The sequence below is a fragment of the Chlorocebus sabaeus genome, chromosome 9 (assembly GCF_047675955.1).
Source record: "Chlorocebus sabaeus isolate Y175 chromosome 9, mChlSab1.0.hap1, whole genome shotgun sequence".
Classification (NCBI taxonomy): Eukaryota; Metazoa; Chordata; class Mammalia; order Primates; family Cercopithecidae; genus Chlorocebus; species Chlorocebus sabaeus.
In genome coordinates this window covers 51,348,437-51,361,452 of record NC_132912.1, presented here as the reverse complement: position 1 = coordinate 51,361,452, position 13,016 = coordinate 51,348,437, and the positions used below count along the sequence as shown (strand labels likewise).

General features: G+C 40.5%; 2 protein-coding genes across 8 annotated transcripts in view; one reads left to right on the top strand and one right to left on the bottom strand.

Moving 5' to 3' along the window:
• The window catches only part of WDFY4 (WDFY family member 4), a 296,087-nt gene that overhangs the window by 223,937 nt on the left and 59,134 nt on the right, over window positions 1-13,016 (top strand). The window lies entirely within an intron of this gene.
• LRRC18 (leucine rich repeat containing 18) overlaps window positions 1-13,016 on the bottom strand; it is a 44,637-nt gene that overhangs the window by 9,002 nt on the left and 22,619 nt on the right. For 2 of the 4 annotated variants that reach the window (XM_073018988.1, XM_073018989.1), the window contains exon 2: window positions 2,816-13,016. This exon is cut by the window's right edge. In XM_073018988.1, the coding sequence (XP_072875089.1) occupies window positions 2,816-3,579 (764 nt within the window). In that variant the 5' untranslated portion in view covers window positions 3,580-13,016. The remainder of the gene's footprint in view (window positions 1-2,815) is intronic. The other 2 variants (XM_073018990.1, XM_073018991.1) reach the window with 2 other exon arrangements.

Below are 13,016 nucleotides of genomic sequence, written 5' to 3'. Positions count from 1 at the left end.
CTCCAGTCTGCTTTGTCCTGCTGCCAGCATTTCTTGGCTAAAGAGGTGTCTGACTTGAACACATTGAGGCAAACCCAGCCCACTGCCTGGGTATGTCTCAATCCTGGTAAAGTTAAATGCACCTGAAACTCCTTCCTGAGATGTGTGATAAGAGGGAAAGCATGATAAAGCCCCAGAGCAAGGCTGGATGAGTGTCAGGCCAGCCAAGCAGTTGGCAGCAAGTAAGGGTGTTGAGGACCAAGCATGGCAAGGAGAGTGCTGCAGTGGGGAAAGGAGGATGTGGACGGGCAAACCCTAAGGCACCAGGTGGGATCTATAACCTTGATGTTTCTCTTAACTTCTCTCCTTTGCTGAACCTTTTGAATACCTAAGGAGGGAAAATTAATTCTAAAGAAAAAGTGTCTGAAGGGGGAGAAACTGAAATGGAAAGTCTTCATGTAGCTATCCAGCACTCTGTCTCGATCATATGTCTCTGCATGGACTCTATACCTTTTGGGTCAGAGATGAAGTGACTGAAATAGCAGATTGCCTCCCTTGTGGACATGTCCAAGACCTGGCAGGCTAGTGGTGGCTCCTATACCTACAGCATGGTGTCTCATCACACATGTCTCAGACACGGTTGCTCCCCTCAGCTTCAGAAGGGGTTCTCATGAGTCATTTCGGACATTAGGTGAAGAGAAAAATGTGAAGGACAGGGCTCAGTACAGACAAGGATGCCGTGAAATGGGTTCTCTACTACATTACTGGTAGGCATATAAATGTGTGTAAACCTTTTATGAGCTACTTGATGGCAGGTATCAACATTATTGTTAAAACACACCCTTTAACACAATATTTCCAATAATGAGGCTATGCCAAGAAAATAATTAAAAATTTTTAAAAATGTTTTAGTTATATAGGCTCTCATCACAAGACTATTCCCATTAGTGAAACCTGAAAATAAAGGTACAACAGTAACTTATAGTTATGTATATCTACAAGAATAACTATCTTGCAGACGTTTTAAAGTGTGGTTATTATACCAGGTGACAGCATGGGTTTCAAAGCAGGACAGAAATGACAGGAATGCTGTAATTTTAACTATGTATAAAAATATATACAGAAAAATAACTAGTAAGGAACTCTGCCAGCATTGCAGCTGACTTATACTGTAGAATGATGGATGCTTTAAGCTACTATATTTAGTAGTATGTTGTGGTTCTGTTACTTCTACAATGAAAAACATTTAATAAAGGGAAAAACTAAAATGAAAATTTTGAATCTAGCTGTCCCAAGGTTTTAGAAACATGATAGGGTTGTCGTAGCTAAGCATTACGAGAGGAAATAAGCAGCAAGGTGTGAAGAAATGAAGTGTGCTGTGTACTGTGGTTAACAATGTGAGGAGGAAAGAAGTTAATACCACTTCACTGATGGATGCCTCTTGGTGCTTCTCATCATCCAGTCAGCAAACTTGCCACCAACATAGGAAAGTCCTGGGGGAGAAAAGCCTCCCTCAAGGTATCATCCTTGATTCATTTCTTTTATGCACATGAAGGTGTGAGAGTGTGGTACACAGTGAGGCCAGAGAAGGTTCTCAGCTATTGTGAGGATTGACTTGGTTGCTGTCATTTTCTACCAAAAGATATAGCACAACTGGCACCACTGTTCAAAGTAGTATTTCAGCTTTGCAATGAACCAAGTTATGGCTCTAGAAGAGAACTGGCTTCTGCTGAGTATGTTCTCCATGTGCTGCCTGTTTTAGAGGCACAGAACCCTTGGAGTTAGGTATAGCATTATTTCCACTTCACAAGTGAGGGAACCAAAGCTATGTTAGGTGCCCAAGGGGATGCCAAGTCAGAAGCAGAGTTGCCATGGACCTAGATCTGTCCAACCTCAGAATCTTTGCCTTTTCTCTCTGCCAGGCCAGCCCTGCACATCCACGACCGGGATCTCCTGAATGCCTCAGACAATGGTGCTCTGCCCCATCTCATTTCAGTTACTCTCTCCACCAGCTTGCACCAGGCAAGCCAAGCTTTCTCCAAAGGGACACGGCCCCTGCACCTAGCACAGTGCCGAGTAAGGTGTTGATTTATTGAATGCAGCAATCCATACTTGCCACCATTCTTTCCTTCCTCCCATGAGGGTCTGAAAGAACACTGAATGTAATAGGATGGTAGTACAACTTCATTCATTCACAGCCAGTCAGAAGTCTGCAGATTTGGCCAAGAAAGCTCCTAGAGCAAGTTGTGCAAGCTCAGTTCAGAGAGAAAACATTGCTTTGGGCCCAGGAAGCTATCTGCCTGTTGATGCCTTAATAATAAAACCTGCCCATTTCTGTGGCCCACCTCTGTCTCCTACCCAACACAAAGTGCTCATCTACTTTCTTACAAACTCATGCTCTGAGATTCCTTGCCTTTGAAGCCCAGACCCAAAACATTTGCACTGAATAAACTTCACATTTGGGAGCTGGCGGTGGGTTCTGAAATGCCAGCGATAGTGAGTGTGTGGGGGCATTAACTGCCTAGGCCACAGTGGTAAACAAGAGAGATCTGGGGGTAAGAGTAGGATGGACATGGACAGCCCCTTCCTGACTCACTGTGCCTGTACTTGTGAGTGTGTGTGCAGAGGAGGGAGAAATGTGTGGAATGGCAAGGAACCAAAAGCCCTTCAATCAATACAATCACGTGCTGAGGAAGTAAAGAAAGGAGTTTTATGGGCTTGGCTGAAAGAGCTGCTGCAGCCACAGGAGAGCCCTTGGTTTCCTGTGGATGCAGCCCACTGCCCTCTTCCCTCCCTCTCTCCTTCCCTTCTGCCTCAGGGTCAGGGTCCAAGTCACCTCCAGTCTTCCCAGGAGTCCTTGGCCATTGAATTGGGTGAGATCAGATTGGGAAAGATAGTCTTTCTCGGTGTCGTCATGGCCATGTTCTTGATTCTATTCAGCTTGTCCCGGGCGTTTTGGCATTTTCTCAGGCAAGCCGCACACAGATCCTTCTCCTCCACCACATACAAGTTCTCCAGCCTCCTGATGGAGTCTATGAACGTTTCCGACTCGTCTGGCTTTGGAAAGGGGTTCCGCTTTATGTTGAGCTTTTTCAGCTTGGGGAGCTTAGAGATGCTCACGGGGATGTTGTTCAGTAGGTTGTCATGGAGCCCTACCTCATGGAGCTCCTTCAGGGCCCCCAGTGTGGTGGGCACACTGTCCAGGTGGTTCAAGCCTAGGTTCACAGTGCGGATGTTCTTTAGTTGCTTCAGCTCCATGGGCAGCCCGTTGCTGGTCAGCCGGTTGTTGCTGACGTTGAGGTAGAGCAGGCTGGTCATCTGGCCAATGGACTCAGGCAGCTTGTCTATGTAGTTGCTGTGCAGGTCCAGCCACCGGAGGTTCTGGAACTTGGAGATGGAGTCAGGGATCTTCCTGATCAGATTCCGGCTAAGGTCCAGCTCGTCCACGTCATTGAGGCGCAGAATACACTTGGGGAAGGTGGTAATTCCCATCTTGCTCAAGTCAAGGCGCTTTTTCCCATCTAAAGTGATTTTGATGCAATTCTTGGCCACCTTGAGGGTGATCTTCTTGCCCTTGGGGCCTTTCTCGCCCTTAGCCATGTTCTTTTAGTGAGGGAGTGTTAGAAGTTGGTTGTTCTGATTGGATAGTGACCAGTGTGAGGAAAAATCATGAAAAACTGCTGAAAGATAAGAAAACATCTGGTTAGGAGATGCCAGAGGGCACTGGGCTCCCCCAAGTCATGATGCTTTGCTCTCAGTGGTTTAAAAAGCAAGAAAGAGGATTGCGGAGAGAAGTCAGGGCAAAGTGGACCCAGCCCAGCCATAGATTGTCAGCAAACTGTGTGCCTTCTTCAGACTTTGATTTTCTTGGATGTTAAAATAGGAGGTGTAGGATCAGCCTGAAGGATACTAAATGTCCCTGTAGCTGTGCCATGCCCTGACTTATAAATCCTCTCCACTGTCCCAGACTGTCACGTATCCCCCACCCAGGGCCATGTGTGTGTGTGTGTGTTCTTGGATATCTGTCCCTTCCTAGACCCCTGCTTAAAGCTAGGATTTCCTTAAGTTATCATACAGGTTCTTGGGGAGGGACTGAGTTTTCAAGCCAACATAAGCCTGGATCTTAGAGAATAAGGTGGGTACTAAGACCGACTGCTCCCATCCCTCTTCTCCTCATGGACCCAGAGGAACTAGTGAGGCCTTGGCTACAGTGCAACAGTAGCCATGCAGAAAAGCCTGTTTCTCAGCCCAGGGGTATCAAGGTGTGCTATTGCTGGGCCCAGCAGCACCACAGCTCCCCATCATGAGCACACAGGGGAATGAAGGGTGCTGGCAAAGCTCATGGAGAATGCTGCCTTTTCCATCTCCTGCCCCTTCTCTCCTCCTCTCACATCCTTCACACTGGACTTCAACTCCTCTGCACAGAAACTTGATAAATGGCCGTGACTGCCGTAGTGCAGGGAAGCAGAATGTCAATATGATGTGATGGGGATTCTATCTTCTGCATGCTTGACTTAGACGTCCAACTCTACTCTACTCACAATCTTCTTAAATTCTCTGTGCTTGTGTTTTCTTATTTGTGAAAACAGACGCCTTTACAGAGCTCTGAGGGAGCGTAAATTATCTACTATAAAGCACTTATAACAGTGCCTGGTGCATAGTAATAGCTTGATTAATGTTAGTTATTAAAAATTGCTACACATGTTGTTTCTAATCCTCAACAACAAGATCCACAGCATTACCCCTATTGTAGCGAGACCAAGGCTCAGAAGTGAGGAAGGTCTGCAGCCAGGAAGAGGATGCAACTCTTGTTCTGTTTGGTTCTGGGACCCCCTTTTCTTTTTAACAACTCAGTGCCTCCTGCTTGCTGATTTTTTTTTTCTTTTGGACCAAGATTTCCAAACCAGGCAGAAGTATGCCCTTGGGCGACACAAACTTGCATTGCCTCTGTTCCCTGTAGAGATGGGCAGGGAGAGGTGCTCTACAGTCTCTGTACTTCATCACCTATACCTTTTATTAGAACCCAAGTTGATACAGCACATGAATATTGAGCAATCAGGCTGTGTGGGGATATAGTTATATGTTTTCATCACCCAGTGTCAAAGGGAAATGTGTGCAAGCCTGTCTCACACCTACTGTAAATCCCACTGTCACCACTCACAGCCGAAGGGTCAGAGGGTCCTACCCTGTGAAAGGCCTGATGGATCACAGCCCCTTGGAATAGATGGTGGTCTCCACAGTAAACCAATGACAGTTCTTAGCTCTTGGCAGCATTGATGTTCATTTACACAGGCCTTGTAAGCTCACCCTAGTTTCTAAAAATGGTGGACTCCCTATTTTCGGGCATAATTGGCTGGTTTCCAGAGCCAGCACCATGTTCACCAATATGGAGCTGTCTATATCATTCAGCTCTGAGAAACCAGATGGGATAAAGCAGCTTAAAAAACAAAGTGGAATCCAAGTCCAGTTAAGATTGGATATGCTCACTTGGTCCCACCAGACTCCTGAAAGCAAGTAAAGCCTAGGGCACAATGCACAGAGACACTCTGGGGACTCTGAGATAAGTGATATCAGGCAGATTGGAGAAGAAATCCACAACTCAAAGGGAAGACCAATCTGGCCGCAAGTTTCCTGAACTCCCTTTTCTCCCGTCAACCATTTCTCTTGTTTTGGACTCAAGGGCAGCCCAGAACATAAAACTTTGCACCAGATAAGGACAGAAAGATTTCTGATTTCCAACAAGAACCTCTCTTTCTGGTCCAAGGAACAGGAAATGGATTTTTAAGGGTCAGAGACAGTAAGGGAAATCTGTTTTGTGGTCTGTTTTTTGTTTGTTTGCTTGCTTGCTTCTCTCCTGTCTCATCCCAGGCCACCCTGTGTCCCTGGAGTCACCCAGGCAGGCACCTAGAAGTTGAAAGAAGAGAAGCATTGTCTTTGACTAAACTGTGGTCCTCAGAGCTGGGGAGCTTGCTTTGTTTTCTCTACCCTACTGCCACTTGGCCCTAGAGGCAGAAACAGTTGCAAGAAGTGTGCAACAGATTTAGAAAACAAAATCCAGCCAGAAGACCAAGAAGTGGGGGGAGAAGAGATGCTCCTGAGAGCCACAGAGTTCAGAGAGATTGCAACAGGGAAGAAATTCAGGAAAAGTGATTCCGAAAGTTGTATAGCAACTCTGGACTTGCCCTGAGCTGCCTCTGTTTAAAGGCAGAGGTGATTTCTTCATTGAGTGATCAAAGAGTACATTTACACAAACCTAAAGGGAATAGCCTACTATAGACCTAGGTGCTTTTTAAAAGTAAAAAGTCCTGCTTTAAAAATGTGTGTGTGTGTGTGTGTGTGTATGTGTGTATGTGCATGTGTGTATATAGCCATGTGCTGCATAATGATGTTTTGGTCAATGACAGATTGCATATATGACAATTGTCCCATAAGATTATGATCCTATAATTTTACTTTACCTCTTCCAGGTTTAGATACATAAATACTTACCGTTGTGTTACAATTGCCTATAGTGTTTAGTACAGTAACATGCTGTACAGGTTTGTAGCCTGGAAGCAATAGACTAGACCACGTAGTCTACCTAGGTCTATAGTAGGCTATGCCATCTAGGTTTGCACCCTTTGATGTTCACCCAATGATGAAATCACCCAAGGATGCATTTCTCAGAAGGTATTCACAGCAGGAAGTGACGCATGCCTCTATCTCTATCTCTGCTGATACCTGTACTTACACCTGTATCTCAAAGAGAGTGGAAAAACAGTTGTGGTACAGAAAAACATTTAAAGGAAAAATGGCTGAAAACTTCCAACAGTGATGAAAAACATAAAAATTACAAACACAGGAAGGAAGCTCAGCAAACTCCAAACAAGATAAAGAAATTCACACTCAGACACATAATCAACCTGCTCCAAATTAAAGAAAAAACATGAACGCTGTCAGAGAACAATGACACATCACCCACAGGGGAACAGCAATAGAAATGACTGCAGGTTTCTCATCAGAAACCACAGGGGCCAGAGGTGCTGGAAACATCTTTTTTAAAGTGCTGAAAGAAAAGAACTGTCAACCCAGACTGTGACAGTATGCTTTATAAATGAAGGCAAAATAAAGATATTATCAGATGAGTGAAAAATAAAAGTTTTTGCCACTAACTAAGCTGCTGTAAAAGAAATGCCCAAGGAAGTTCTTCAGGTGAAAGGGAAACTGTGCTAGAGAGGAACTCAGAACTTTGAGGATAAAGGAAGTGCAATGAAAATGCTAAATATCTGAGTAAATGTGGAGGATTTTTCTCTTCTAAATACCCCTAAAATATGTATGTGATTGAAATAAAAGTAACACTGTGTGATGGAGTTGTCAAAGTATGTAGATGTCATACATAAGACAACTACTACATAATGGGGAAGTTAGCGAGACCTATATGGTGGTAAGTGTTTTACACTGCTTTTGAAGTGGTGAAAGATTAATTCTAAGTAGGCTGTAAAGTTAAGTGTGTGTATTTTAATCCTCAGAGCAATCACTAAGGCAATATATAAAAAGATACAGTAAATAGTAAAAAACTAAATATATAAATGAGAATAAAACCGAGTTTAAAAATTCAAATAATACAAAAGAAGGCAGGAAAAGGGAACAGAGGGGCAAACAGAAAACAACTATTAAAATGATAGACTGAAATCCAAACAAAGCAATACTTACATTAAATGAAAGTGACCTACACGCACCAATTAAAAGACACAATTATCAGGATAGATTACAAAATAGAAAGACCCAATTGTATGTTGTCTATAAAGAAGATATACTTTAAATAAGCAACAGTGAGTTGAACTAAAAGAATGTAAAAAGACATACCATGCAAACACTAAAGGAAGGATGTAGTGACTTTATTAATGTCAGATAAAGCATATTTCAGAATAAGAAAATTTACCTGAAGTAAGACCATTACTTATTAATAAAATGAGCATTTAACCAATAAAACAAAAAAATCCTAAATGTGTATGTACCTAATAGCAGAACTTCAATTTAAATGAAGCAAAGACATAAAATTGAAAGGAAGAATGGATAAATTTACCATTAGAATTGGAGACATCAATACTTGTCTCTCAGCAGTCAATAGAACAGGTAGAGAGAAAATCAGCAAGGAAAAGGTTTTCTCAACCTTGGCTCTATTTAAATTTTAGACCAGATAATTATTTGTTGTCAGCAGGGGTGAGATGGCGACGGGGCTTGGGGGAAGACCTGTCTTGTGCATTGTAGAATGTTTAGCAGAGTAAGGCCGGAAGATTCTACCCACTGGTTGCCAGTAGCTGCCCACTAGTTGTAACAATCAATAATGTCTCTTGACATTGCCAAATGTCCACCGAGGAGCAAAATTGCCTGGATATGAGAATTGCTAGTATAGAATAACTCACTATTACCACCGACCAACTGAACCTGACATGTATAAAGCACTCTAGCCAGCAAATGCAGAATACAAACTCTTTTCAAGTACATATGGAATATCCACTAATACAGACTATATTTTGGGTCATGAAAAAAGTCTTAACAAATTTGAAGAGTTGAAATTGTACAAAAAAGTATAAGCCGGTTCTTTGAAAAGATTAATGAAACAGATAGCCAGACTGACAATTTTTTTAAAAAAGAAAGAGAAGCCAAATTACAAATATCATAAGTTAAAGGGAGGATTTACTAAATCCCACAGGCATTAAAGGGATAGTAAGAGAACAGTACAAACAACTCTTAAAAAAAAAAAAAAAAAAAAAAGGAACCTGGATAAGATCAACTAAAAATTACTAAATATTTGTGAAGGAATGAAAACCCAAATAGACCTCCATTTATTGAAGAAATGGAATTCATGGTTGAAAACATTTCAAAAAAGAAAACCCGAAGCCCAGTGGTCTTATCGTTAAATTCTATCAAACATTTAAAGAAGACTGTCTTGGTCCACTCAGGATACTAAAACAAAGTACCATAGACTATTTGGCTTGTAAGCAACATAAATTTATTTTTCACTGTTCCAGAGGCTGGGAAGTCCAAATCAAGTCATTGACAGATTTGCCATCTGGTGAGAGCATGTTACCTGGTTCATAGATGTTTTCTTGCTGTGTCCTCACATGGTAGAAAGAGAGTAAAACAATTATCTGAGGTCCCTTTTGGTAAGGGCATAAATCCATTTATGAAGTCTCCACCCTCATGATCTAATTTCCTCATGATCTAAATGCCTCACTTTCTGATACCATCACACTGGAGATTACAGTTTCAATACAGATTTTCGGGGGACACAAACATTCGATCAATTGCAAAGACATACTAGCAATTTGATATGATCGCTTTCAAAAAAAAAATAGAGTAGAGAGCAATTCTCAACTTATCTTCTGATGTCAGCATTACCGTGATGCTAAAATCACACAAAAACAATATAAGAAAGAGATCTTCAGATCAATATTCTTCATGAACATAGTTACAAAAATCCTCAACATAGTATTAGCAAATTGAATTCAGTAACATGTAAAAAGAATATAAATGACAACCCAAAATTACTCAATACTTGGGGGTCAGGTAATGTAACATACCATATTAACAGACTAAAAAGAAAAAAAAATCTTATCAATTGATGCAGAAAAAACATTTGACAAATTTAACATCTGCTAGTGATTAAAAACTCTCAGCAAACTGGTAACAAAAAGGCCCTTCCTTATCTGGCTAAAGGACATACATTAAAAAGCTAGAGCTAATATCATACTTGGTGAAGGACTGAAGGTTCTCGTCTGAAGTTTGGGAATAAGACAAGACAGCACACTCTCACTATGTCTGTTCAATATTACTTTGGAAATTCTAACCAGTGCAAGAATGCAAAGAATAAAGGCATACAGACAGAAAAGAATGAAATAAAACTGTTCTTATGCACAGATGTCATGATTGTCCACATAGAGAATCCCACAGAATTTAAAAAACAGTCTTGAAACTAATAAATGAGTTTAGCAAGGTCATAGGATACAAGGTTAGCACACAAAACCCCCATTGCATTTCCATATACAAGCCATTAATGATTGGAAACTGAATTATGAAAAATAATAATGCTCCAAACAATAAAATACTTCTATATTTCACATAAGTAACCAAAATTTGCAGGATTTTTATAATGAAAATTATAAAATGCTGATGTAAGAAAGCAAAGAAGATCTAAATAAATGGAGAAACATACCATGCTCATGAATTGGATGACTTAATGTCAACTCTCCCCAAATTGGTCTAATCAAAATTACAGCAGGATTATTTACATATATGGATGAATAGATTTTAAAATTTATATGAAAGGAAAAGAAACTAGAAATGGAAAATAATTTTGAAAAAGAATAATAGAGTTGGAGGATTATGCGTCCTAATTTTAAAATTTACCATATAGTTACAGCATGTGGTATTACTGGTGATGGGACAGGTAGATAGTTCAATGGAACAAAAAATAGAGTCCAGAAATAGATCTACACAAACATGGCCAAATGGTCAATTGATTTTTGACAAAAGGTCAAAGGATGTTCCATGGAGAAACAATGAACTCTTCAACAAATGGTGTTGAAATTGATTATTTATATGCAAAAAATTAAACCTTGGCCTAATTAACTCACATTAACTCAAAATGGATCATAGATTTGAATGTAAAATGTAAAACTATAAAACTTTGAAAAGAAAATGAAGGAGAAAATCTTCATGACTTTGAGTAAATGCAAAAGCACAATTTACAAAAGATGGTATTAACAAGTTGAACAAAATTAAGAGCTCTGTGAAAAAAAATGTTGAGCATGAAAAGACAAGCTACAGACTGGAAGAAAACAGTGCAAATCATATATATCATAGATATCTGGTATCCAAAATCTATAAAGATCTTTTCAACTTAACAGTAAGAAAGCAAGCAATACATTTTTTTTTAATGTCCAGAAGATTTAAAGATACATTTCAATATAGAAATGTACAAACACAAAAATCGATAGTGCAAAGTTTTGGCAAGGAGATACTATAACTAGAGTTCTAATTCCTTGCTGATGGGAATGCAAAATGGTACAGCTTCTTGGAAAACACTTTGGAAATTTCTTACAAAACCATATAGTTATTATATCATCTGGCATTTCCCCGACGAAGTATTTACCCTAGAAAAGTAAAATTCCATGTTCACACTGAAACCTGTTCACATGTGTTTATAGATGCTCTATTCATAATTGCCCCAAACAGAAAAATAATAAATGTCCTTCAATGGGTGGATTCCTAATACTGTACAGTAGTCCCCCTTATGTGCTGTTTCCATTTCCACATTTTTAGTTCCCTAGATTGGAAATATTAAATGGAAAACCCCAGAAATAAGAAATTCATACATTTTGAATTGCTCACTCTTCTGAGTAGTATGAGGAAATCTCAGGCTATCCTGCTACATCCCACCCAGACTTGAATCATCTCTTTTTCCAGTGGATTCACTCAGTAAATGCTAGCTGCCTGTTCATCACTCAGTAGCTGTCCTAGTAGTGATTAGTGATGCTGGTAGCTCAGATATGCCAAAGAGAGAGAAGCCTTAAAGTGCTTCCTTTAAGTGAAAAGGTGAAAGTTCTTGACTTGGGGAAAAAAACAAATCATATGCTGAGGTTGCTAACATCTACAGCAAGAATGAATCTTCTATCTGTGAAGTTGAGAACAGTATATTGTTAAAATTGTTCTATTTTATGATGAATTATCGTTGTTCATCTCTTACGGTGCCTAACTCATAACTTAAACTTTATCATAGTTTTCCTATAGGAAAAACATAGTATACTATAGTGGTTTCAGGTATTCAATGGGGGTCTTAGAACATACAACCTGCAGGTAAGCGAGGACTGTGGTAATGGAATACTACTAAACACAAAGTCTACTGATACATGCAACCACTTGGATGAACCCTAAAGCATTTTGCCTAACAAAAAAAGTCTCAAAAGTCTACATGAATGGAATGATTCCATTTATGTGACCTTCTGAAAAAGCCATAACTTTAGGTGCAGAACAAATCTGTGGTTGCAGGGATTAGGGGTTGGGGAAAGGCTTGACTAGAAGGGAAAGGCACAAGTGAGTTTTCTGAGTTGGTGTCACTGCCTGCACCCCCACAGTGATGGTGGTTACATGAATCTGTACCTCTGTTAAAGCTTAGAGAACTGTGCCCAAAGAGGCAATTTTACTGTGTCTACACAGTAAATTGTTTTTAAAAAAACTTTACAAAATGGTTGGGACTCCATATTCTACTTCTGTTCCTCTCACTGTGCCTGCTGGCTCGTCCCACGTTGGAAGTCTGTGATTTTGTTACAGCCCCACACAACCCAGTTCTGCCCCTGAAAAGGCATCCAAATAGGTACCATCTGGGCACCACTGTGGTCCAATGTGTATGTCTCCCTGATGTATGCACCAGGGGGATGTGTTCCACAGGGAACAGCTGTTCACAAGCTGGCATGTCAGAAAAACTGTCTGCTGTGCTTGAGTTGAAATCTTCATTAAAAAGAGATGAATTGAGATCAGGGAAGTCTATGCACTCATCTGATGTTTATCAATGGCTTCTCCTCATGGTAGATTTGCCAGATTTAGCAAATAAAATTGCAGAATCCCCAGTAAAATTTGAGCTCCAGATAAACAACAAATAGTTTTAGTATATATATATGTATGTCCCAATAATTGCATAGTTCTGTATTTTATTTGGCAACCCTATCCCATGGGCCTAAACAATCAGTAAATTTTCATTTCTCTGTGGTTGTTATTAGTCCTTTGGGACTGATTTAAGCTAAGTCCATGTGCTTACTCAAGCATTCATTCATTTGTTCACTCACTGTATGAGCATATTGAGTGCCTACCATTTATCAAGCCTCTGAGCAACACAGATAAACAGTAAACAGGCCCAGTCCTCAAGTTGAAATAGTTCAAATCTAGATCCTCACTGATTCTGGCCACCAGAATCCCCTAAACACTGAAAACCCGGGCTGCCTTTTGGTTTTCTTCTACTATGTAAGATAAAATTCAGCTCAGGGAGTCCAAACACA